The 25,964-nt window shown below is 55.8% G+C and overlaps 1 protein-coding gene across 3 annotated transcripts; it reads left to right on the plus strand.

Moving 5' to 3' along the window:
* The first annotated feature begins 234 nt into the window (after window positions 1-234).
* Plxnb1 (plexin B1) lies at window positions 235-25,525 on the plus strand. 3 transcript variants are annotated; one of them, XM_013346551.2, is made up of 38 exons: window positions 235-397; window positions 4,002-4,054; window positions 4,772-5,884; window positions 6,493-6,675; window positions 7,042-7,170; window positions 7,296-7,396; window positions 8,024-8,156; window positions 8,414-8,570; window positions 8,847-8,955; window positions 9,034-9,142; window positions 9,527-10,201; window positions 10,384-10,506; window positions 10,699-10,821; window positions 11,149-11,242; window positions 11,329-11,501; window positions 11,627-11,778; window positions 12,933-13,038; window positions 13,216-13,352; window positions 13,603-13,779; window positions 13,967-14,102; window positions 14,266-14,508; window positions 15,069-15,245; window positions 15,322-15,470; window positions 16,161-16,261; window positions 16,347-16,564; window positions 16,673-16,851; window positions 16,976-17,042; window positions 17,191-17,337; window positions 17,844-18,012; window positions 18,264-18,367; window positions 18,442-18,526; window positions 18,692-18,864; window positions 18,994-19,154; window positions 19,241-19,388; window positions 20,371-20,435; window positions 20,560-20,635; window positions 21,547-21,621; window positions 22,534-25,525. In XM_013346551.2, the coding sequence occupies exons 3-38, from the start codon at window positions 4,778-4,780 to the stop codon at window positions 22,636-22,638; spliced, it is 6,366 nt and encodes a 2,121-aa protein (XP_013202005.1). In that variant the 5' UTR covers window positions 235-397; window positions 4,002-4,054; window positions 4,772-4,777; the 3' UTR covers window positions 22,639-25,525. The 3 variants fall into 3 exon arrangements, with proteins under 3 accessions (XP_013202005.1, XP_013202006.1, XP_005348022.1); XM_013346552.2 differs by lacking the exon at window positions 235-397 and adding an exon at window positions 2,694-3,024 and having other exon boundaries at window positions 3,221-4,054; XM_005347965.3 differs by lacking the exon at window positions 235-397 and adding an exon at window positions 2,694-3,024.
* Window positions 25,526-25,964: the final 439 nt, after the last annotated feature.

Here is a 25,964-nt window from a genome sequence, read left to right on the forward strand (position 1 = left end):
CACCCCCCCCACCCCGGCCCTTCACAAACTCCGATCCCGCGGGACCGGAATGAAGGGTCCCGGGGGGCTGGGGCCGCGCACCCCGCTCTCCGGGCTGCTTCCGGCCTGACCCGGGCGGCGCGCGGGGGGAGGGCGGCCCGACGGGAGGGGGGTGTGGAAGGAGCGGAGCCCGGGCCGGCCGACGCGGCTTTGTCTCCTTTGTTCCCAGCGGTGGCAGCGCCGCGGCGGGAGGGGCGGGCAGCGGGCGCAGTTTTCCGCCCCTCGGTCTCCGGGTAACAGCTGCGGCTCCGCCAGACCCACCTCCGGGGGGAGGGAAGGTCGCCGCGCGCAGATCCCGAGCGAGCCCGGAGCTGCCCGCGGACGCCTCGCCGCGCGCATCCCGCTGGCAGGTCGGGCGGTGAGTTGCGGGGCTTGGGCTGGGAAGGCGGGGCAGGGCCGAAAGCCGCGCGCACCCAGGTGCAACGACCCGAGGCCTCGGTCCCGCTGGACACGGGCAGCCCGAGTGGAGTGGTGGGCGGCTTCGGTCCAGAGAGTTGGGACCACACTCGTGCGCGCGAAGGCAAACTCTGGCGGCACCGCCTGTAACGCGATTGGGAGATAGAGGAGGTGGAGCTGCTCCTCCGCGCCCCCTCCTCGCTGCCGCCACCGCCGCTGTCGGGACCGGCCGGCCCCTTCCCCGCCCTCCCAGGGCCACTGGTGGGGTCTTTGTCCCGCGGCGCGGTGGAGGGCGGAGGGCTGAGGATGAGCCGAAGCGGGCAAGTGGAGGCTTCCCCAGAGGATAACAGACCCTTCAGGCTGAGGCCGACAAAGGAGGGAGACCACGAGCCTTCTAATTCTGGGACTCAGTCTTGGTACCGACATACCCAGCGGGTGCTTGATGAGCCCCTTAATTTATCGCAGTTGTTTGGTCAACGATGGCATCCCTCTACCCCACTCAACATCCAGAAAGCAGGTGTGCAATGCACACCATTTCACAGTCAATGAGTAACGCTCTCCTTTAAGTGGATACTGGGACGGGGGCTCAGGAAGGGAAGGCCGGTTTCCCACTCCAACTCCCGGGTACAATACATGTACAGGTGCAGATGGGATGAGTTTGGAAGCCCTCTTAGTGAGAGCAGCTGCAGGAGTGGGGGTCAGGTGGCGCTTGCCCTTTGCAGAAGTCAGGCAAGCAGTCTTGGGCCCCGCTGGGGTTTCAGGGAGTGTGGGCTCTGAAGAGGCCTGTGGGACAGGCCTGGGCACAGGCAGAGTTAGACTTTGGCTATGAGCCTGGACAGAGTCTGAGATGTGGGGAGTTGGGAGGAGATACTGGCAGTGCAAGTTAGGGGCGTGAGGCTTGGCTCCAAATAAGCGTTTTCAGTCTGCTCTAGTCTGATCGTTAATAAAACTGGGCCAATTCCTTGTGTTTTGAGAGGCCAGGAGGCTTGGAAAGCAGTGTGTAAGCTCCGTGTTACCCCTACCCTTCTTTGGCCGTGAAATGGGGGCTCATTCACCATGTAGGGAACACCTGCTTTGCGCTGGGGTCTCCTAATTAAAAGTGGGAACTCTGCACCTTATCCAAAGAGGGAGGCTGCCCCAGGAGAAAATGGTCTTGCTGCCCACTGGGCTCCACCACATTTACTGATCGGAGTGTTCCTACCTTCTCTCCCACCAATGGGAATCTGAGGCTCAGAGCCGGAGGAAATTGAGGCTGGTGACTAGGTGTGTCCATTTCTTCTACCACACAGGGTCACCTCCTTAGCCTGGGAAGCCTAGGAAGGCTCTCCAGGGAGGTGATGGCTGGGCGTGGGAGGTAATGGGAGAGAGAGGGAGTGGGCATTCCAGGCCTAGGGAACAGCCCTTGTCATGGTGGGGAGAGGAGAACAAGCCTGCAGTTTAAGCAGGAACAAAGAGCATTTGTGGGGGTGGTTGTACACAAGAGGGGCCTGACCTTCATCCCTCCAGACCCAGGGTACCCCAAAAGCTTGAGGAGTGTGTGCACTCCATTTTTGTTTAAGGAAAATCCAGTGAGCTCTTCTAGATGGGAGGGACTAGGGATCCCTCTGTGGCGGGTAGCCGAAGAAGTGCAATCTATTGGCCGCATGCAGCAGAGAAATGTCAGCACCCTTTGTCCTGCCCTTGCCCGTGGTATGTAGGCCCATTGACGTAGTTCTTTAGAGCGGGTCAACCTCTGACCTGTGTGCTGAGCTCTTTGGAGCCCTCGCGTTTCGCTCAATGTCCCCCTCAATGCAATTGTAATGTCAGTTTGGGGAGTGGTTTTGTTACTGCCCCTTAAGGGCTGAGGAACTTTGGCATGCGGTAGGCTCTGAGCAAATATTTACGAGCTAATGGAACAGCAAATGCTGGTCTCACTATGGGACCCTGTGCCCAAGGCACATCTGTGGGCCAAGGTGGTGGGAGGGTCGGGCAGTAGCAGTGCAGGAGGTGGCTTCTGCCTTTCCAGGGGAGGAAATGTGTTCTCTCTATCCCTTGGAAACAAGGTGGGGGGCTCTTTAGTAGCTTGGCCTTGCCAGTCTTGGGCTTCTGGCTGGGTTCAAGACTTTCCCTGCTGCCTTCTTCCCTCCCACCCCCTTGGGTGGCAAACAGAGGCAGCCTTGTTCCTGCTCCCATAGAGCTGCCCTGTTCTCTGCACACTAAAAATGGAAACCCCCAAGCTATTTTGGGAGCAGTGCCCAGCCAGACTGTGGCCATGGCCCCCTGCTCCCACTGGGCTGTGACCACAGCGTCCCTGCTTCCACCAGGCTGCTGGACCTTCCTCTTAGCCTTGTGCCCAGCCCTGCTTATGATAGGGCAACCTCAGGAGCGCCCTGCTGAGGTCTCTGATAGTATAAGCCAATCCAAGCACAAGAAAGGGAACTTTGGGAACATTCTGCATAGACAGCCTGGCAGCTAGGTGGTGGGAGGGGCTGGGCAATGTGGCCTGGGCACAGGCTAGGAGGGAAGAGTGTTCCTCAGTGTAGAATGGTTTGCCCCATAACCTAACCACACTTTGAGTTCCTGCTTGAGGACCAGTGGATTTGGGGAAAGGTAGTGTTGCCATAGTTACTTAGGTCTAGGATTTAGGAGCCTTAGCTGGGGCCTGCAAAATTGGAAAGCGGGCACTCAGAGTCTGGGGAGTTGGTCCTAGGGTTAGACTTGGGCTGCAGGGCACAGCTAGGCATGATGCCTCCCTCAGAATACCCAGCCTACCACTCTGACTGCACTCTGGGTTCTGACTCTACAGCCTGCAGGAGAGAAAATTCCAGGAGATGGCCTGCCTCCCACAGCTTTCTAGGACTTAGTGCTGGAACCAGGGAAGTGTGCGTGAGTCTGTGTGTGCGGGTATCTAATATGAGTGATGTGTGTCTGTCTCTGGTGGGTGGGTATGAGGTGTGTCGATGCAGTGTCTGTAGAGGGCAGAGCTTTGTATGTGGTGTCTGAACATAGATACGTGTGCCCTGGGTGGCGTGTTTATGTTTGTGTGTATGTTGTATGTGTCTGTATATTTGTGTGTATGTATCTTCTGTGTGCATAGGTCATACCTGCATGTGTCTGTGTGTGCAAGTGCTCCTGTGTTTGTGTGGAGATGCGTGCATTCAGGGTAGGTGGTATGTGTATATGTATATGGTATATGTGAGTGGTACCTGCTGGTGCGCTGGCACCCGATTGGGTTAGGGTGGCCCCTGGTTGGTGTGGGTGCCGTGACAGAACAGAGTTAAAGCAAAGGGTGGGATGGGAAGAATGCCGAGGAGGGACCACAGTGCTAGGGGCCTGAGTGGGCCCAGACGCCCATGGGGCTCCTTTCTAGGTGACCTTTCCCAGGCCCCTCGGGTGCCTGGCTCTGCTGCCCTCCCCCTCCCTGTGTGGGCTCTGAGGAGGCGTCCTCTGTGGAATGTGTTTGGTGGCTGAGGGCCAGGCTGGGCTGGCCTCCACCAGCAGGCTGGGGAGTGCGGAGGGGAGCCTAGGGCTCCCGCATGCCTGCAGCCCGGCCCCGGTTTTATACTCTGCTTTCCCCCACTGGCTAGGTGACTCCTGCTCAGGTCATGCTGTTATCGCCTGATCCATCCAGCCCTGCCAGGTGAGCCAGACTTGACCCTAATGGGGAACAGTGTGCTTGTCACAGGGCTCCCCAAGGTGGGGCCCTGTCCTTCATCCCTCACCCATCTATCATAGCCTATCAGTTATCACCCTTTTGGATTTTTAGCCTGCAAGGCTCTGCGTCCAAATTATTTTCTTCATTTGTTTATTTTGTTGTTGTATTGAGACAAGGTGTGGCTGTCCTAGAACTCGCTATATAGACCAGGCTGGTCTCAAAGTGACAGAGATCCACTTGCCTCTCTGCCTCCTGAGTGTGTCATCACACGCATCCTGCATCGAGTTCTGGCATCGTTAGGACATGCTGGTGGTCCATATGTCCTCATCACCCCTCCTCCTGCTTAGGAACCTAGTGCCCACACAGAGGGGGCCCTGTCCATCCTCAGAGACATCTTCACCCGAGTCAGAGAGCAGGGTCTAGAAGGAACAAGGAGAGCAGGTGGGGAGCTAGGGTGGAGTATGGGTAGGTGCAGGTCCCCTGAGAGCATAGTGTCTACAGAGAAGGGGTAGTGTTGAGATTCCCAAGGGCAGTGGTAAGTGTGTAGTCCTGGGGTCACCCCGGGCATCTAATCCTAGTGGATACGGGGAATGTCTGCGTAGCCAGGTTAGGAGGAGCATCTTGGCGATACCTGTCCCTCATCAGTGACTTCTGAGTACCCTCCTAGTCATGTGAGCCTCACCCAGCCTTTCTCTCTACCAGGTGACCATGCCTGTCCTCGGCCCAGTTCTTCTGCAGGTGCTCTGGGCCGGGTGTGTCTTCACCCTACCGTCCCCTCTACCAGCTGCTTTCACTGCCAATGGCACACATCTACAACACTTGGCAAGGGACCCCACCTCAGGTACCCTTTATGTAGGGGCCACCAACTTCCTGTTCCAGTTGAGCCCTGGGTTGCAGCTGGAAGCCGTGGTGTCCACAGGCCCTGTGAATGACAGCCGAGATTGTCTGCCACCTGTGATACCTGACGAATGTCCCCAAGCCCAGCCTACTAACAACCCAAACCAGCTGCTCCTGGTCAGCCCAGAGGCTCTGGTGGTGTGTGGGAGTGTTCACCAGGGCATCTGTGAACTAAGGAGCCTGGGACAGATCGGGCAACTGCTGCTAAGGCCAGAGCGGCCTGGGGACACCCAGTATGTGGCTGCAAATGACCCTGCAGTTAGCACAGTGGGACTAGTTGCCCAGGGATTGGCGGGGGAGCCGCTCCTGTTTGTGGGGCGGGGATACACCAGCAGGGGCGTGGGCGGTGGCATTCCTCCCATTACAACCCGGGCCCTGCGACCACCGGACCCCCAAGCTGCCTTCTCTTATGAAGAGACAGCCAAGCTGGCAGTGGGCCGCCTCTCTGAGTACAGCCACCACTTTGTGAGTGCCTTTGTACGTGGGGCCAGTGCCTACTTCCTGTTCCTGCGGCGAGACCTGAAGGCCCCTTCTAGAGCTTTCCGTGCCTATGTGTCCCGCGTGTGCCTTCAGGACCAGCATTACTACTCTTATGTGGAACTGCCCCTGGCCTGCCAGGGTGGGCGCTATGGTTTGATCCAGGCCGCAGCTGTTGCCACATCCAAGGAGATGGCCCGTGGGGAAGTGCTCTTTGCCGCCTTCTCCTCCGTGGCTCCTCCCACTGTGGACTGGCCCCTGTCGGCATCTACTGGGGCGTCTGGAACCTCTGTGCTCTGTGCCTTCCCCCTGGATGAGATAGACCAGCTTGCAAACTATACTCGAGATGCCTGTTACACCCGGGAAGGCCGCGCTGAGAACGGGACAAAGGTGGCTGACATTGCGTATGATGTCCTTTCTGACTGTGCACAGCTGCCAGTGGTGAGTCCAGGTGTTTGCCACCACGCACCTGCCCAGAAAGGCTGAGGGGAGCAGGGAGTGAGTGGGTGGAGTGGCTCTCGTCCAGGTGCTAGGTCTTTCCTTTTAGGCTGAGTAAGAAGACTGCATTATTGCAGTGGCTGAGTCAGGGTGCTAAAGAAGGGACCACAGAAGTTGGGCTCAAGGGTAAGGAGAGAGTGTTGGGATGAGCCGTCTTGTTTTAGGTTCTGGAGCTGTAGGACAGGTCAAGTAGCCTAGGAAGGACAGATGGAGAAACACTACTCACTGAGTCAGTGAGGTGCAGAGGGCCCAGGCCAGTGTGCTGGGAGCTGAGGAGCCAGACTGTGAGAGCTTTAGGGTATGGCTCAGGAGATGGTACTGAGTGTAGCACCTGGAGGCAGTAGCTCCCAGGAAAGAGATGGCAGAAGTTGGGGACCACAGCTGGGCTGGGGGTGAAATGGAAAAGGAATCGCTGGAAACCGCACCGAGGTAAAGCTTCGGATGTAAGAGCATGCTGCCCGGGTGGAACTGCTGGGGAGGCTTGGGCCTAGGAGAAGGTTGTCCTCAGGTTATCCAGGTGGGGTCTTAGTGATGCTTTTTGTTGCCTGCAGGATACCCCGGATGCTTTTCCCTGTGGCTCAGACCACACACCCAGCCCCATGGTCAGCTGTGTCCCTTTGGAAGCCACCCCAATTCTGGAGCTGCCGGGGGTTCAACTAACAGCTGTGGCGATCACCATAGAGGATGGACACACCATCGCTTTCCTGGGTGACAGTCAAGGACAGTTGCATAGGGTACATCCTTAGGAAGGATCAAGACTGAACTGTGACATACTACATGCCTCCCTTCCCTGTCCCAGCTTGGCTTATACTGCTCCTCCCAGGGTTAGGTGGTATTTACTCATGATCCTTCCCACATACGTACACTCTACCCAAGGCTGGTTGTAGTAACCTCTCTTGCCTAGAACATAGACCAAGCTGTTCTCAAACTCCTAGAAATCTGCCTGTCTCTGCCTCCAGAGTGCTGGGTTTTAAGACTGCCCCACCACACCCGCCCAAAGAGAAAACCCTTATTCATAAATTGTTTTTGTTCTAAGCGGAGGAAGGTCTTGAGTCTGTGGCTTTGGGCTTGGTGCCAGACCTTGTGGTCTTTCATCGTAGGTCTACTTAGGCCCTGGAGGAAGTGTTGCCCCGTACTCTACCCAGAGCATCCAGCCGGGATCTGCCGTGAGCAGAGACCTTACCTTTGATGGTACCTTCGAGCATCTGTATGTAGCGACCCAGACTACTGTAAGTCCTGGACACAGGATAGGGCATGACTGCTGGGAGGGGTCTCTGGGCAGGTACAGGGACCCGTATGTGGGTGAGACACTGGTTTTTGGATTACCAGCTTCAGGTACTCTTTGCTGTCACAGCTTGTGAAGGTTCCTGTGGCCCCTTGTGCTCAGCGTCTGGACTGTGACTCTTGCCTTGCCCACAGGGACCCTTATTGTGGATGGTGTGTCCTCCTGGGCAGGTTAGTGCTTCACCTGCTGACCTGGGCTTGTGCCTCTGTAACTGCGCCATCAACTCTGAACCTCTGACTTGTGGATAGCCCCGCCCCTGCCCTTTAGCCCCGCCCCTGCCCTTTAGTCCCATGCTCAGGGCTCAGGTTCCCTGCACAGCAGACTCATGAGCTGGGTATCAACCCCATGTGAGGGCTGTGACCAGGGCCTTAGGCCTAAAGATGCATTGGCTTTGTGACTTCTTGGTGGCTACTTGAGGGTCACAATTACATGAAGCACGATTAATAAAAACTTAGAGACAGAAATTGGGGTTCAACCCGAAGGTCAGAAAAGCAAAACAGCCAGCCACTGGCTCTTACCTCAACCTCTGTCTGAAAATGGTGATCCCGCCTCCAGGAAACCACAGGATGAGACTGAGACTGAGAGCTATCTCCTCCCGTTGTATAATCCTCTCTAGTTCTGGGATTAAGGGCGTGCACCACTACCCCCTGGTTTCTGTGGCAACTAGTGTGGCTACTGGGATTAAAGGTGTGTGTCCTCGCTGCCTGGTCTGTAAGGCTGGCCAGTGTGGCTGTTTTACTTTTCTGATCCTCAGATAAGCTTTATTTACACCACTACGGTTACATGTTGGTTCTTAGATGCAGCCGCCGGTCGGAGTGCACAAGGGGCCAGGGCCCAGAGCAATGGGTGTGGAGCTTCCAGTCGGAGCTGGGCTGTCTTCAGGTGGTGGCTGTGAGCCCTGCCAATATCAGTCGTGAGGAGAAGAGGGAGGTAAATGACCGGAGTAGGCCGGGCCCCAGTGAGGATGGATGAACTCTGGGGTGGATGGAGACCTTGGATTTTTGTCATTGCATGAAATACCACATGGCTTGTCCAGGCACTTCTCTTGGTCCTTGGATTTCTCTGTTACAGTCAAGGTCAGAGTGTTTGTGAGGCCTCAAGGGCTATGGGGTGCTAGTGCCAGGCTGTACTTGGTGCCCCGGTCTACCACCCAGTGGGTCCAGATAGGCCCTTGGCTTTCTTGGTAGGTTTTCCTATCGGTGCCAGGCCTGCCGTCTCTTTGGCCAGGGGAATCGTACTTCTGCTACTTTGGAGACCATCAAAGCCCTGCTCTACTGACTCGTTCTGGTGTGATGTGCCCCTCCCCAGACCCTAGCGAGGCTCCGATGCTGCAGAGAGGAGCCGGTGGGTGAGAGAAGGGGCCAGCCCCGGACCTGGGAGCCGCACCCTGCTTTAATTTTGCTTTAACGGGTTTTGTTGGGTGTGAGGTGAATCCAGACATAGCCCTGGTCGTGCTCTGAGTCCCGTCACTGGATTCTGTACCCCACAGTGTCCATGCCATGTCCTATGGACTTTGTTCTCTGACCCTAGTTCCTGTCTCCATTTGGGGTATTAGCCTCATTCCGTATGGATCCCATCCCTCTCCACTCTTCATTTCCTCCTTTCTCCCCCATGTTGCAGACCATGTCTCCGTGAATGTGGAGCTCAGGTTTGGTGCCGTGGTGATCGCCAACACTTCCGTCTCCTTCTATGACTGTATGGCAGTTACTGAGTTTTTCCCGTCTGCGCCGTGAGTTCCTTACCTTGTCTGTCCCCAGCGCTGGGCTCCTGTATTTTGACCTCCATTCCATGACTACGCTATGTGCAGGTGCCGGGCCTGTGTGAGCAGCCGCTGGGGGTGTAACTGGTGTGTGTGGCAGCACCTGTGTACACACAAGGCCTCGTGTGACGCCGGGCCTATGGTGGCAAGCGAGCAGGTGAGTGGGACTCCAGGATGAGGCATGCTGGGGGTAGGGTGAGGTTCTCTGATGGCCTGGGGTCTGTGTGCCTGCCGGCCTCCTGGGACATTCTGTCCTGAGCACCTGCTCTGTGTGACAGACACCTGGAGAGTGGCTGCTTGTCCATCCCATCTGTTTTGGGAGAGGACATTTAAGCTGAGAGGCAATAGGTGTGACCTTGACTCCCCACCTCAGCACAGACCCCGTGGAGCCTGCCCTCTGTGTTTCTGCTTTAAAGAATTAATGGGATGTTTTTGTTTCTCTTTTCCTTGGTCTTCTTCCCTCTTAACATCCCTTTGCCTGCCTGCTCCTGCACCTGCCTGCTGAGTGGCCCTTCCTGTCTTTCTTGGCCTTCCCTCTCAGAGCCCACTTCTGTCCCTAGTTCCTCCTGCAAGGGATGTACTCACCCCTTTCCCACCCACAGTCCCCAAAGCCACAGTTACCCCTACACCCAACACCTTCCCAGCGGAGCCTAGGGCTCCCTCCATAGCTCCAGATGTCCTACCTGGGGCCAGGCCTTCCCGGCTCAGCCTCTGGGGCCCGTGGGTGGGTCCTGGCCCCATACTTTCCCCCACGTCCACAGAGACACCTGTGCATGAGAAGCCCCTCCTTCCTGACCTCCCTACCACACCTGGAACCATTGTCCCTGCCCCTACTGACTTGGGACCAGTGACCACACCTGAGGACCTCTCGGCCTCCTACCCATTCCCCTCAGATGCAGCCACAGTGTCCCCTGCAGAGCCTGGCCCTGAGGCCCTGCCTTCCTCCGTGGCTCTGGACCAGCCCCCTGGCACTGCTCCAGCCACCACTTTCCCAGGGGCCACTGGCTCCATGAAGCCTGTTCTGGATTGGCTCACGAAAGAAGGCGGCGAGCTGCCCGAGGCGGATGAGTGGACAGGTGGTGACACGCCCGCCTTCTCCACTTCCACACTCCTCTCAGGTGATGGAGACTCAGCAGAGCGCGAGGGCTCTCCTGCCCCCCTCATCCTCCTGTCCAGCCTCGACTACCAGTACGACACCCCCGGGCTCTGGGAGCTGGTGAGGTCCAGCCCAGGAAGGAGGCCTCGGGAGGGGATGGGAAGATGCAGCCGGTGGTTCACCCAGTGATTCTGCTTTGGGAGGGTGGGGACAGAGGACTGCCCTCTGGAGTCAAGCAAGGTAAAAAGGACCGAGGTGGGCAGGGTGGGAGCCACAGACTGCCTCATTCTTGGTGCCCGCAGGGAGAGATGAGTCAGAGGGTGAGCTCCTGCCCCTGTGTGGAGAATGTTCAAGGCTCCTTGCTGATACCGGTCCACGTGGAGCGAGAAGTCCAACTTCGCGGCAGGAACCTGTGGCTCTTCCAGGTGTGCTTGCTGTCCGGCTGACCTCTTTCCCCTCAGACTGCTTGGCTACTGACCAGCCTTGCCCAGGAGGAGAGCATCGTCAGGCCCAGCTCTCTTTCCTATCTTGGGCTGTACCAGAGCAGGGCCTACTCTGTGGCCTGCAGGGTCTAGCTTCTAAAGAGGCCTGAACAACAATGTGTTCTCTGCCCCCAGGATGGCCCGTGGAACAGCGAGTGTGTGATGGAGCTGGAGGGCCTCGAGGTGGCGGTTGAGGCCCAGGTCGAGTGTGAGCCACCTCCAGGTGCCTGGTGTCACATCAAGTGCCAGCAGCACCAGGTGTGGACTGCAGGAGCCTGGGTGGGCATAGACTGGCTGTCAACCTCAGCTGGCTACATTGTGCTTGTCACAGCCCAAGCTCTGACACTCCGAAACAGATGGCTACCCCAACTGTGCCATGTGCCTCCTGGGGTCCCCATTTCCCAGCCTGACCTCTAAGTTGATGTCTCGGGGGTTCTATCTTCTGATTCCATTGCTGATCCTGTCCTTGCACTCTGGGACCCCACAATTCCAATTCTGACCTCCAGCACTGGTCATTTGGTCCTTTCCTAAGCCACACCCTCCGCAGGCCTGGCCCAAACCATAACTTCACTCCTGTTTCTCCAGTTCAGCTATAAGGCTCTGCAGCCGGAGCTCCAGGTGGGGCTGTTCCTGCGCTGGGCAGGTGGCCTGCGTGTGGACAGTGCTGATGGGCTGTACGGTGAGCTGCCCAGGGACCACAGGGCAGGCGGGGTAGTATCGACTCCGGTAGGCCTCGCCATCACACGTCACTCCTGCTGTCTCTAGTGATACTGTACGACTGCTCTGTGGGACATGGGGACTGCAGCCGCTGCCAAACTGCCATGCCCCAGTATGGCTGTGTGTGGTGTGAAGGGGAACATCCACGTTGTGTGGCCCGGGAAGCCTGTCATGAGGCTGAGACTGTGGCCACTCAGTGCCCTGCGCCTCTCATTCACTCGGTATGTTGGAATGCTGGCATGTCTCTTCCCTTACTGCTGCCCCTGGAGGGAAGTTTGCCCCTGGAGGGAGGAAGCTGGGATTGCCTCAGAGCACAGAGGCTGACAATGTCCTTGTCCTGGAATAGGTGGAGCCACTGACTGGACCTATAGACGGAGGCACCCGCGTCACCATCAGGGGCTCCAACCTGGGCCAGCAGGTCCAGGATGTGCTGGACATGGTCAGAGTGGCTGGAGTGCCCTGTGCTGTTGATGCTGGGGAATACGAGGTCTCCAGCAGGTGAGCTGATTGGGCCCAGCATGGGGGGGCGGGCGGCGCTGTGCCTAGATGGCTTCCTGTCCAGGGCCCCCTTTCTCCCGTCTTTGATTATGGTGCCGGTGTCTTAGTGCTGGGCTGCCACGGAGGCCTGGAACTCTGGCTTCCTGTGCGTACCTGGTTCAGGCCCCTAGCCTGAGCTGCTCAGGGACTCTAGTCTGTCAGGCAGAGTCACTGCCTGGAGCTTGCTGGTGGCTCTGCTGAGATGTATTTCTTGCTTTCTTAGTGGCCTTGGATATCCTGTAGCAGGTCCCTCAGCAGCCTTCTCCCCGGCCCTTCTTCTCTAAGACCTACCCTGGCAAGGCTCTTGGGAGGGACTCCTGTGGGGCACCTCCAGGGTGCCACAGGCGAATATGGAACGTTGTCCAGGAGATGCCCATGAGCAGCAGTTCCCAGACCTGGCAGGATATTAGGGTGACCTCTTCACTGCACCCTCAGAAGAGCTGTTGCAGAGCCCCACGGTTTAGACTATTAATAATTCTAGAAGCATCAGGCTTGGGTGATTATGAAGTGTAAGATATATTCTGGCTGGAGCCCCCTGGCTAGTTCACACCACTTGCTCTGTTTTGCTAGTGTTTGTGGTGACCGTAACAATGTTAGCCACTGTAGGCCTAACCTTCTGGAAGTTAATGTGCCTCAGGCTTTTGTTTTCTGGTCAAGAACCAGCGTTCTTCGACTGCTCACATCTGCCCCCACTCCCGACTAGAGGCTTTCAGGGACCTTTTGTTCAAGGTCAGGTCAGGCTTCCATCACTTTGCAAATGGTTGCCGACCATGCTGTGATGGTGGGGCACTTGGGGTGGCTGATGAGCCCCCTTACTCGCTCAGTGGCCCCACAACAATCGGCTCTCTGAGCTCCTTTGTCACATCAGAGAGAGAGGCTCCTCCTTGTTGGGGTTTGTACCTTCATGATTAAAGCAGGAATCTGACCTCTCTGATGCCAAGGCTTGCTAGTGTGCTGTAGGGCATCCCCTCCAAAGCTAGAGGGGATGCTGACCATTTTACGGGGGATGGGCACAGCACACCACCTGGGCAGTAGCAGGGAGAGGATCTGCCGGGTCACTCTGAGGGACATCTGTGCAGCGTGCTATGCCCTTGCCTGCCTTGTGCCTTCTTCAGTCTTGTGTGCATCACCGGGACCAGCGGGGAGGAAGTGGCTGGCGCTGTGGCAGTGGAGGTGGCTGGAAGAGGACACGGTGTCTCAGAGTTCAACTTTGCCTACCAGGTGCCTGACTGCTCAGCCAACCCCCAGCTGCCAGCGGGCCTCTCCCTCTGTGGGTGTCCTAGCCCATTTGGTTTTGCCTTCATAGAGCACCCCTCCCTGAGACTGCCTTGTTTGTTTGAGGCGCCCTGGCCTCTATTTTGGCCTGACTTTGTCTATCTTTCCCCCCACCCAACACAGGATCCAAAAGTACACTCCATCTTCCCAGGCCATGGCCCGAGAGCCGGGGGCACCCGCCTCACTCTTCATGGTTCTAAGCTCCTGACTGGGCGGCTAGAGGACATTCGTGTGGTGATTGGTGACCAGCCTTGCCACTTGTAAGGGTTGTTTTCCTGTTCTACAAAATCCATGGTGCCCACGGAGCAGATGGGGTGGTGGAGAAAGCCAGTGTGGAATGGGTCAAGTCTGTCTGACAAGAAAGTTCTGGCCAGCTGCGCCAAAGCTGGGGCTGTGGGAGAAGTATGTCAGGCAGGGCTGCTTGGAATCTGCGGTTGGCAAGGAAGCAAAGTGAGCCAAGATTTGAGCAGGCCGCCGACTCCTGGATCTGGCCTGTCTACCTCTCCCCAGGCTCCTGGAGCAGCAGTCTGAGCAGCTGTACTGTGAGACCAGCCCGTACCCCGTGCCTGCTGCGCTGCCAGTGGCTGTGTGGTTTGGGACCACTGAGCGGACACTGCAACACGGCCAATTCAAGTACACATCGGACCCGAACGTCACCTCTGTGGGCCCCACCAAGAGTTTCTTCAGGTGTGGAAAGTCTTTGCAGTTCTCCTTATGGTGGGAGAGGTGGGGTTCTGGGAATCGGGACTGTGAACCCCTTACTGTTGACAGAATGGGTCATGAATTTGGGTTTGGGGATGAGCTGGCTAGGCCCGGGCTATGCTTTAGGTCCTGGTTTGTGTAAGTCATGAATGGCTCCTCGGCTGTGTTTCAGCGGAGGACGTGAGCTATGGGTCCGTGGCCAGAATCTGGATGTGGTGCAGACGCCAAAAATCCGAGTAACTGTGGTACCAAGAACGCTAGAGCCTGGCCAGGGGCTTGGACAGAGGCATCATGGGGTCCCTGAGAAAGTATGTTCTTCTAGAGCCCTCAGCACATGGCATGCCCACAAGCCTCTCCCCTCACCTGTGGGCAGCGGTGGGGAAGCTAGTCCCAGAGGAGATGCTTCCCACCTCTGTGCAGCCGCACCTCTCAGGAGGCGCATCAGCTGACCTGCCCTCATCTCCCCTACAGTTTGAGGAGCCCTGTCTCGTGAACTCCTCCCATCTTATCATATGCCGCACACCGGCTCTCCCGGGCCCGCCGGAGGACCCCTGGGTCCAGGTGGAGTTTATCCTGGACAACGTGGTCTTCGACTTTGCCGCACTGAGCCCCACCCCCTTCTCCTATGAGGCTGACCCCACTTTACGGTCTCTCAACCCTGAGGACACCAGCGCACCCTTCCGGCACAAGCCAGGGAGTGTGTTCTCTGTGGAGGTAAGGTAGCCTCCTAGGCTCGCTTATAGGAGAATGGTGTGTGTGTGCTGGAGAGGTCAGGGTTGAAAGAACAGGCCCTGAAGGGGGTGGTACAGGACAGGTGCCAGTCTAGGTCGAGGCAGAGACTCGTTTGGTGGCCTGGGTCCCTATACTCCACAAAGGTATCTGGTGTATTCAGTAGTTGGGTACACATTAGGTAACTGGCTGGTCATCATTTGACAAGTGGGCTCACATGGATGACACTAGATGCTTGTTATGACACACATGGTACGTATGTAGTGTGCGGCCACTTGGACAGGTCAGAGTCAGATAATACATCATCCCCTAGCCAAGGGTAACTCAACAGTTGACTGCCCAGGGTGTGGGGAATCATTGTAGTTTCAGCTTAGGAGGTAGAAGCACAGGCGGTTAAGGTGGCAGTCCAAAGGCCATCTCTTACCATGGGCTCTGCCTGTAGGGAAGCAATGCTGAGCAATGGTCTCCTGGCCGTCCCTGTCCCGTTCAGGAAGATGGGGTCCGGGTGGCAAGTGTTCTAACAGATCAGTGACCCACTGTTCCAGGGGGAGAATCTGGACCTCGCCATGTCTAAGGAGGAGGTGGTGGCCATGATAGGAGATGGCCCCTGTGTGGTGAAGACACTGACCCGGCACCACCTGTACTGTGAGCCCCCTGTGGAGCAGCCCCTGCCACAGCAGCACGCCTCCCAGGAGACACCAGATGCTTTGCCTGAGTTCACGGTCAGTGGGCAAGACCTGGGCACAGCTGGGCATCGTGGTGTCTGGGGTGCTGGCTCACAAGTAGCTTCCCACACAGGTACAGATGGGGAACCTGCGCTTCTCCCTGGGTCGTGTGCAGTATGATGGCGAGAGCCCTGTGGCTTTTCCCGTGGCAGCCCAGGTGGGTCTGGGAGTGGGCACGTCTCTCCTGGCTCTGGGTGTCATCATCATCGTTCTCATCTACAGGTGGGTGTCGCCAGTTCTGACGGGCAGGGAAATGGGCAGAGGTTGTTCTGGTTTTTTAAAAAAAGGGTATCTCTGTGTTGCCCTGTCTGTCCTGGAACTCACTCTGTAGACCAGACTGGCCTTGAACTCAGAGATCCATTCTGCCTGCAGAATGCTGGGATTAAAGGCATGCACCACCACTGCCCAGGTTTTATTTTTATCTTCTGGGCATTGGTGTCTGTGTGAAGGTGTCAGATCCCCTGGAACGATGAGTTACAGTTGTGAGCTGCCATGTGGGTCCTCAACTCAGGTCCTCTGGAGTCAGTACTCTTAACCATCTCTCCAGCGTCCCTCTGCAGATATTTTACATGAACGATCAGACCTCTGGGAATGGTTGCAACAGCCTGGTGGTCTCCCAAAATACTCTGTTTTGCTCTTGGGCATAAGAATAGAGCCATGAGCAATAAATAAACCATTGATTATAGCTGAGTTCTAACAAACTGGGTTTATAAAATCAGCTTGTGGGCCTATATGGCATAGTCGGAGTTTGCTGGGGACAGGAGTGAGGGATGAAAGGGCTTTGATGGGACAGGATGGATTGTTTTGGGTCAGGTTTGACTGGGGTTGGCCTGGAGTAGAGATAAACAGGCCTGAGCCAAGTCAAGCCCAGCAAGGGCTGGCCTTTCTTTCCCTTCTGCCCTTGCTGAGTAGGAGAAAGAGCAAGCAGGCCCTGAGGGACTATAAGAAAGTGCAGATCCAGCTGGAGAACCTGGAGAGCAGTGTGCGGGACCGCTGTAAGAAAGAGTTTACAGGTGAGGCTCAGTGGGAGTAGCCGCAGAGCTCTGCCCCAGGCTGCTCTGGTCACAAGGGGTCCATTGACATTCTTCTGCTCCACAGACCTCATGACTGAGATGACTGATCTCACCAGTGACCTCCTTGGCAGCGGCATCCCCTTCCTTGACTACAAGGTGTATGCGGAGAGGGTCTTCTTCCCTGGGCACCGGGAGTCACCCTTGCACAGGGACCTCGGTGTACCCGACAGCAGGCGACCCACTGTGGAACAGGGCCTGGGGCAGCTCTCCAACCTGCTTAACAGCAAGCTCTTCCTCACCAAGGTGCACTCTCCGCCCGGCTTCCTCATCCCTCCTGGCTCCTAACTGGATGGGCCTAGTCTCTTCCGCCTGTTTCTGAAAGCACCCCTCGTTCTCTCTCCCTGACCTCAGTTCATCCACACGCTGGAGAGCCAGCGTACCTTCTCCGCTCGGGACCGTGCCTATGTGGCATCTCTGCTCACTGTCGCACTTCACGGGAAGCTCGAATACTTCACTGACATCCTCCGTACTCTGCTTAGTGACCTGGTGGCCCAATATGTGGCCAAGAACCCCAAGCTGATGCTGCGCAGGTATGTGGCTGTCAGGGTGTAGGACAGCCGGAGCACGGGAGTAGAGCCAGGGTCTTGGGTGGTCTGCGGAACAGAGCCCTGTAGCCCCCTGCTGACCCTGGCCTTCCCTTTGCTGCCGTCTCAGGACAGAGACTGTGGTGGAGAAGCTGCTCACCAACTGGATGTCCATCTGCCTCTACACCTTTGTGCGGGTGAGAGCGGGAGGGTCGGGCCCTTTAGAACACCGAGTCCCCAGTAGTTCATGTACCTTGCCTACTACTGCCAGAGACAGGACCTTACCCAACATGCCCGTGTACTTTCGCCTCCTGCCAGAGGCCCTGACTGCCCACACTTTCACAGGACTCCGTGGGTGAGCCTCTGTACATGCTCTTCCGAGGGATTAAGCATCAAGTGGACAAGGGTCCCGTGGACAGTGTGACTGGCAAAGCCAAGTACACCCTGAATGACAACCGCTTGCTCAGAGAGGATGTGGAGTACCGTCCCCTGGTGAGGGTGTGCTCTGGGCAGGTGTAAGTGTGTCTGGTCTACACCATCAGTTTCCACTGGCTTCTGGCATCTGTAGCTGGATATAGATCCTATCTGACCTCTGCTGGAGAGGCTGTTTATTCATTTATTGTAGTAGGAACGCATGGCTTCACATGGGCTAGCATTGTTCTTCCAGCGCTGAGCCACAACCCTACCATGGAAGGATTGAGGTGGGGGTCTCGGAGGGTCCCTGACTTAGAGGGAAGCACAGGTCCGTGTTGAGTCGGAGTAGTTTTCTTGCCGTCTCACTGGGATGCAGTCTTGTCCCCTAAGTCCGTAGCCACTTGACAGGCAGGCCTGCCTGGAGCTTCCCTGTCACACACAAGGGTTCCTCTGGAGGACCCCGCTAGTCTGTGCGGAATGGCTAACACATCAGGTTGCAGGGGGAGACTGTTTGAGACATGGAGGGTTATGTGATCATCCTGCCTGTGGAACCAGTCCTGAAATCACTCACACTTCTTGTGTAGACTCTAAATGCTCTTCTGGCTGTGGGGCCTGGGGCAGGAGAGGCCCAGGGTATACCTGTGAAAGTCCTGGACTGTGACACCATCTCTCAGGCCAAGGAGAAGATGCTTGACCAGCTGTATAAGGGACTGCCTCTTGCCCAGCGGCCAGACTCTCGCACCTTGGATGTTGGTGAGGGCGGGAGCAAGGTGGCATGAGGACCCTGAGATAGCCCAAGATTGGTGCCATGGGGGCAGGTGGGATTTTGGAAGTTGTTACAAAAGTTGGCTCTGGAACATTACCAGATGACCTTTCACCTGGAGAGGGTGCTGCTCTAGCTCTTTGGAGAGGATGGAAGGGCCTTGTCTCCTAGGATGGGATGAGCTGCATGGCAGAAAGAGGATGCGGGAAGCCCTGAGCCAGGTCCTCTCTTGTCCTTGCAGAGTGGCGGTCTGGAGTGGCCGGGCACCTCGTCCTTTCTGATGAGGATGTCACTTCTGAGATTCAGGGTCTGTGGAGGCGTCTGAATACCCTGCAGCATTACAAGGTGGGAGGGGTGAGAGCTGGAGGCGGGAGAGGGTGGGCACAGACTGACGGGAGGGTCACCAGCTGTGCTCGCAGGTCCCAGACGGAGCAACGGTGGCCCTCGTCCCCTGCCTTACAAAGCATGTTCTCAGGGAAAACCAGGATTATGTCCCTGGAGAACGTGAGTACCCACCTTCTCCCTTTTGTGGGCACTAGTTTTGTCCAGTCCTGGGTAGCAGGGAAAGCCCTTCAGACTGAGGGAGGACCTGTGTCTCTTTTTCTCAGAGGAGCCCCAGCCAGGTGCTCCTACTCCTGGGGAGTACCCAACTCTTACATCTTGGCACAGGGACCCCAATGCTAGAGGATGTAGATGAGGGGGGCATCCGGCCCTGGCACCTGGTAAAGCCAAGTGAGGAGCCAGAGCCTCCCAGGCCGCGGAGGGGCAGCCTTCGGAGTGGGGAACGTGAGCGAGCCAAGGCCATTCCTGAGATCTACCTGACACGCCTGCTGTCCATGAAGGTAGGCCTGGGCTATTTAGGAAGAACGGCTACCCAGAGGATGTGGGGGTGGGTGGTGTAGAGCCTGTACAAGGGAGTGGCTGCTGGTATCCTTCCTACCTGGGCTCTGAGCCTCCTTGTCTTCCCACAGGGTACACTGCAGAAGTTTGTAGATGACCTGTTCCAGGTGATCCTCAGCACCAGCCGCCCTGTGCCTCTAGCTGTCAAGTACTTCTTTGACTTGCTGGATGAACAGGCTCAGCAGCACGGCATCTCTGACCAGGATACCATCCACATCTGGAAGACCAACAGGTGTGGGAGGAGCAGGGCTCAGGACAGATGTGAGGGCCTGCTGGCCCCCCAGCATAGTTACCTGCCCCCTTCTTCCCAACTTGCAGCCTGCCGTTGAGGTTCTGGATCAACATCATCAAAAACCCACAGTTCGTGTTTGACGTGCAGACGTCCGATAACATGGACGCCGTGCTCCTCGTCATTGCACAGACCTTCATGGATGCCTGCACCCTGGCCGACCACAAACTGGGCAGGGTGAGCAGGCTGGGACATGACAAGGGAGGATGGGGCTACCCTCCCTTGTTTGGACGCACAGAACTCAGGCTCCTGACATAGTTGGAAAGGTGATGATGCTTGGGGGAGCAGCCATTAACCTAAGGCATTCTCACACCAGGCTTCATCCTAAAGTCTCTTCAGAAGGTGGCCGTAGTCAGTCTCGGGATAAGAGGAGGGGAGGGGGGTGTGGCACCTGAGTCAGCTCAGACTTGAGATGGCAGTAGGTGTAGCCTCATATAGTTGGGGTGGATGTGGTAACAGACTAACGTACAGTCATGTGTAGCAGTACCACTTGATCAGGGCAAGTGGTAGCCACAGTAAGCCATGCGATTCAGCAACAACTCCTGGCAGTTACCTGTAGGTGGTGGCCTAGCCTGTGGTCCGGCAGAGACCAGCTCTGGCACAGGTGTGGATTAGCAGTGTGGGATATTGAAGGGTGAGGCAAGACTCCAGGCCCCAAGACTATGGTGAGCTCAGGTTTGGGGGTGAGCCTGAGGAGTTGCAGGGGGCAATCCCTCCAGATGCCTGGCAGGTTTGGTTTCTTGGGGTGTTGGAGGTCTTTTCCTTTCACACCACTGATGAGAGTCTGGGGAAGAGCCAGCAGCATGCTGGGGAGAGGCTGTGGGCAGAACACCAGTGGTGGGACAATGTCCTAGGAGTCACAGCTCAGTCTTCTGACATGGGGTCCCCGGGCTAGGGCTGTGGTGTAATGGCGCCTGCTGCCAAGTCTGATGACCTGGTTCAATCCCTGGTGTAAGAAGAGAACCAGCTCCTACAAGTTGTCCTCCGCACATTGTAAAAAGAAAAAAGTAGGCTAGGGTGACCAATAATCCTGGTTTCTTGGTTGCTCAGAGGGTCCTGGGATGTGGGTCGTTTAGTTATAAAACTGGTGCTGGTTGGACCCTGTGTGCTGATCATGCTATTGAACTTTGACCCTTCCTTCCTCTCTACTGCTGTCTAGGATTCTCCCATCAACAAGCTTCTGTATGCCCGAGATATTCCCCGCTACAAACAGATGGTGGAAAGGTACCAGGGAGGAAGTGGGTCTGGGGAGGCGTGGAGGTGTGTGTGCAGCTGAAGCCCTAGGTGATCCCTGGTGGCAACAAGGAAATGGTTTATTTAGCAGCTGTTGTCCCTGGCTTTCTGGCAGATACTATACAGACATCAGACAGACCGTCCCGGCCAGTGACCAAGAGATGAACTCGGTCCTAGCCGAGCTGTCCCGGGTAAGGCCTCTCTTCATACGTCTCAAATATAGAAAAGCCCTGGTCACCTCTATACCTATGTGATCTGTCTGGGAGAGGACAGACGCCCTGTCACCATATGGACAGTGTGTTCCGGTGTTACTGCAAAAGGCCAGGCCTCCTAGCATCTGAGAGTGAACAGGGGTCTTGTTTTTATAGCTGTCACCTAACTGATCTAAGCAGGTGCTTGTATAGTTGTAGCCCTTGCTAGGGTCTGTGGAGTAGGTGGGGTTCAGCTCTAGGCCTTCTGAGTCAGCTGCCCACGCTGCCCACTGTTCTGCTACCATGTGGCACCCGTAGCACCCACGTGAGGACATTAGGAGCTATGGACAGTGTTCCTTAAGTGGTTACCAGGACACTCACACTACCAAGTAGTGTGACAATAGCTGTGCCAAGCCCTTCATGGGGGTGTGCTTCTGCCCTGGATCCCCTAAGATCTCCATGAATTACTTAGGCTGAATCAGCATTACTGTCCAGAGAAAGAGACTGAGGATCTGATGTTCCCGTGTAAGACTTTGGACTGGTCTCAGGACACGTTTGAGTAAGATCAGAGCAAAATGACATGGAGTTCCCAGCCAGTCCCATGGCTCTGAAGTCACCTGGGATGAATGGGAGGACTATCTAGCTCTAGCCTCACCTGGGAGAGGCAGGTGGGTTCCAGCGCAAACTCTAGCCCTGCAGAAACTAGTCCTGGGGTTTCTCCCTACCATGGAAGTCTTTGGCCTTGGCCTGAGCTGTAATCTTGGGTCCCTGCCCTATAGAGAGGCTTCCCATCACAGGACCCATTCTTTTTCAGGTCCCTTTCTCTGCTCTCATCCTTCTCTGGGGTCCTGGGTCTCTTTCCCCCCTATTCCTTCTCATTTCTCTCCCTTTTTATTTGCCCTCTTCCCCAGAACTACTCTGGTGACCTTGGGGCGCGCGTGGCTCTGCATGAACTCTACAAGTATATCAACAAATACTATGACCAGGTGAGCACACCCTGGGCCCCGACTGCAAGGCGGACTTTGCTCTCTGTGTGCTCCTTGGGAAAGTGAGAGGGCCTCCATAGACTGGTTCAGTGATGTTGGCTCCTCTCTCCCTGTCCCTACAATTTCCCATCCTGGTCCTGCAGTATGGCTTCCAGACATGGTAGTAGTGGTTGGGGCTACCTAGAGAATTTGCTAGGATCTAGAGCTTGTGTGTGGGATGTACTGGAAGACCACTTAGTTGCCATCCCTTGAAGATTCCAGGGTTGGCTTTGTCCCAGATATTACCACTTCTGTGGGTACAGACTGGGCTGGGCTTCTGGAACCAAAGAATGAATGAGTGAGGTACAGCAAAGTCATGGAGGGGTTCTTCTGGGTCCTCTCTTGAGCAGGCCTGTTATTCTGAGTACCTGTTAGTTATCTTATGAGTTTCCAGTAGAATCACATACCATATCCTCCTGGTCTTGGCACATAAGACTCATGAAATGCCATTAGCTGGCAGGCAGGGCAGTGGGGATGGCTGCAGCAGACCTGCGGGAAGGCCAGTGCGTGTGTAAGGCTGGATCTTACATGAAATGAGCTGGGCCGGGAAAGAACGTTAAGTAATGAGTAAAATATGTCAGTCTCCAACTACCTGGTCTTTAGCATCTCCGTGTGGTGACGCTGGACTCTATTCTCAACACCAGAGGCTGGAAGTTTGTGTAAGGCCTCCCCGAGACCTTCCCCAAAATAAAACCCTAGAAAAGCAAGCCATGGTGTCTTTGTTCTGTTTTCACCCTGACAGGAAGTGAGGTGATTTACTGGATTTCTCTGTACTTACCCCTGACTGTGGTACAGCCCTTGGGCCGAAGTCCACCTGCAGTAATCGTGGGGTTCAGAGACGTCTCCCCTGAGTCTGTTGCTTCTGTCTTCCAGATCATCACTGCCCTGGAGGAGGACGGCACTGCCCAGAAGATGCAGCTGGCTTACCGGCTCCAGCAGATCGCTGCTGCCGTGGAAAACAAGGTCACGGATCTATAGGGGACCAGGGAGTCCTGGCCTGCTATACCTTAGCACCTCCTGGGCAGCCCTGGAATCTCAAGGGGGAGCCACCTTTGTAGATGCCTGTAGTGACTGAGAAGCAGATTTTAATGAAAGGTGGCTCCCAGTCTCCTGCTGGCTTCAGCCCCGTTGGGCCCACCTTGTAGGCCTGGGACCTAGTGGCTCAGTGGGTAGTGCCAGGCCTGCCCCAAGCCTGTTGACTCTGACATCCTTTCCTGGGTGACGCCAGCCTGCAGGGAGCTGGGGACTTACGGTTTCCAGAGAATGTCTGGTAGGGCCTCTGGGCCCCTGGGGACACTGTACTGTTCTGCGCTGGCCTGTGTCCCATGAGGACTCACAGCAGAAGGAAGAGAGCCCTCCCACTTCCTGTCCTCTTCGTCCATCCTCCTTGGTCTCAGTTTAGCTTCTTCTGTCTTTGTTCCCTGGTGCCAATTGCAAGGCCTGAGAGGAAAAAGGAAAAAAAATGCCTTTCCAGGATGCTGCTGCCTCAACAGCCATGGTGCCTCAGGCCCACCCTCTCTTCTGGGAGGCTGGTGGGGAGGGAGAGCAGTGGCCCACCCTGAAAGGATAACACATGGTGTGGAATCTGACCAGGAACTCACCAACCCTTTTGCTAACCGGCAACTGTTGGGGACATGGGCACAGTCACATTCTGAAGGGTCTCCCGACCCCTATGAAAGGCCTTACACTGTCAGGTGGCAGGCTCTGCTTCCTGGAAAAGAGAACTTGAAGCATGATAGGACTCAGGGAGAGCAGGGGCTGGATGGGGAGGGCAGGTTCTCCATCGTCAAGGGTTGCACCTTGTCTGCAGGTTGTGCTCATGTCTCTACTCACGGTCCATGATTTTGAAAGGAATTGAGAAAGTGTGGCATCTTTAAAGGGGACTGCAGGCACCGTGGGTATCAAGGGTCCTTGTCTATGGCCCTGTTTCTGGACCCACCCGATTTCCAGATTGCTGTCTGTGTTGAGGTACCTTAAGACAGGGGCTCAAAGCCGACCACCTGCCTGTGAGGTGGCCCATTTGCATGGCATTTTCCTGTTTGAAGTTGCCGGTGAGCTTCAAGACCAATGTACTGAGGTGTCTGTAGCTGCCTGGATCAGCAGAGCTGGAGGTGGGAAGTGCCCTGGGCCCCACTAGGGCACCCCCTTGGCCAGCCACCTTTGGGGTCTTACCTGAAGGTTTGAAGAGATGGGCTGATACATTTCCAGGAGGAGGCCTTCTTTGTCATCTCCAAAGTCCTTGTCTTCAAGAGAGCAGGAGCCATGTTGGTTTTCATTCCAGCGGTAACCACAGCTGCTATTTCTGTCAGCTCTAACATCCCGTCTTGCCCATGCCTGTCCGATGTGGGAGCCACAGCCACAGATGGGGTCAGCAGTCGGGTCCGCATTTGGGAGCTGCGAACCTCAGTACTAATAATAGCTGTCTTAGTCCAGATTCTATCCTCACTCAGAATCTCTGCCTCTCCCAGGGCTGACCATGGGGTTGACGGGGGAATGAGGTCTTGGCTAGACTTCAGACAGGCACAGGGAGGGAGGCAGCTTGAATCAACACGGGGAGAGAGTTGCACCTCTGCTCCAGGCTTGCTTCTGCCGTCTTTGGGAGTCCTTTGGGAGGCGGGGGTTCCTGGGGAGGAAGGCCGAGTACCGGCGTGCTTGGGCGTGCACTCACGGGAAGGGCGAGTCCTGAAGATGCTCTGAATCACTCATGTCTCAGCCTCACAGAACACTGTGATAAAAGATGTCGTGAAAATAAAACCTTACCACATACGATAGGAAGCTAAGTCTTGACTCAAACACTGTGGCCAAGAATGGCCGTGCCCGTGCCAACAGGACTTGGCGATGGTTCACTTGGGTCGAAGCCCGTTTTAGTTTGGTCGGTCTTCTCCCTTTCTCTCCAAGTTCGCAAAGGTGTGCCCTCCTTGTTTTTCACGGACTTGATAGTGCACAAAGGCCCTTTGTATCTCACTTTCCCCACCAGTTTAAATATTGGAGTAATTGTCTGGATTTTACATATATTTATTTTTAATTCTTCAAGATAGGGGTTCACTGTTTCTCTCTGGCTGCCATGGAACTTGCTAAGCAGACCAGCCTGGCCTTGAACTCAGTCATACTGCAGCTGAACTAAAGGTGTGAATCCCCACACTCGTGTGTGTGTGTGTGTGTGTGTGTGTGTGTGTGTGTGTGTGTGTGTGTGTATTTTAACATAAGAATGGTGCTTGTGGGTGTGTAACATCTGGATTTGTGCTGATGAGCACCGGGGTCACTTTGGAGGTCACCTTGAACCTTGGAAAGGGACAGGAGCACAGGAGACCACTGACTGATGTCCAGTCTAGACTATGCTGGGCCACAGCGTAGACCCACCTTGTCTTTCCCCTGGGCAGCAGTGCCCACCAGTGCCTGTGTTACCAGGATCCTGCAGAGAACACACTAAAAAGTGCACATGCACCCCCGGTCTGCTAAGGCAGGGGTTCATGGCTTCATCTTCTTTCAGGATCCTGTGTCAAAGATAAAAGCTGGAAAGATCACAGTGGTTACCAGCACTTGCTCTTTCAGAGGACCTGAGTTCTGTTCCTGGCAACCACATTAGGTGGCTACCACTTAAATTCCATTTCCGGCGGATCTGATGCCCTCTTCTGGCCTCTGTGGGTACTTCACTGACACACTTTCCCATGACCACAAGTCTTGATAAATTCTCATACCTGCATGCAGATTTTCCTAGGGTCTTGGCCTAGGTTAGCCTGGTTTTCACAGTATTGCTCCTGCCTCAGCCCGCTGACTACAGAGATGTCAGCTCAGCGCCACCAGGCCCGGCTGGATCTCAGAAGCCTGCTCAGCAGAGAAGAGTACTCACTGCTCTTGCAGGAGACCCAGGCTTTATTCCCAGCGCCCACATGGTAGCTACTCCAGGCCCAGGAGAGCAATTGTGGGCACCAGGCAGGCACATAGGCAAAGCTCATTATTTTTGTTTTGTTTTTCAAGACAGGGTTTCTTTGTGTAGCCCTGGCTGTCTCGGAACTCAGAGATACGCCTGCCTCTGCCTCCTGAGTGCTGGGATTAAAGTGGTACACCACCACCACTGCCCAGTTTATTATTTTAAGAAGGTGTCTGTTCTTGCCAGGCATAGTGGTGGATACCTGTAGTCCCAGCATTTGAGGGGCAGAGGTAGGACAGTCACTCCAAGTTCAAGGCTAGCCTGGTCTACACAGTTAATTCTAAACCAGTCAAGGGTAGACAGGGATCTTTAAAAAAAAAAAAGTGATAGTTTATCCCATTCCAAACTTACCAGAAATTGAAGGTGGTGTTTG

This window comes from Microtus ochrogaster, chromosome 5 (assembly GCF_000317375.1).
Source record: "Microtus ochrogaster isolate Prairie Vole_2 chromosome 5, MicOch1.0, whole genome shotgun sequence".
In the NCBI taxonomy this organism is placed as follows: domain Eukaryota; kingdom Metazoa; phylum Chordata; class Mammalia; order Rodentia; family Cricetidae; genus Microtus; species Microtus ochrogaster.

Excerpts from the sequence above, each read along its gene's own strand:
- Plxnb1 (XM_013346551.2), top strand. The coding sequence starts at position 4,778 with ATGCCTGTCCTCGGCCCAGTTCTTCTGCAGGTGCTCTGGGCCGGGTGT. Across the intron at positions 10,822-11,148 it reads TCAAGTGCCAGCAGCACCAG|TTCAGCTATAAGGCTCTGCA; the intron begins GTGTGGACTGCA and ends CTGTTTCTCCAG. Across the intron at positions 11,243-11,328 it reads CAGTGCTGATGGGCTGTACG|TGATACTGTACGACTGCTCT; the intron begins GTGAGCTGCCCA and ends TGCTGTCTCTAG.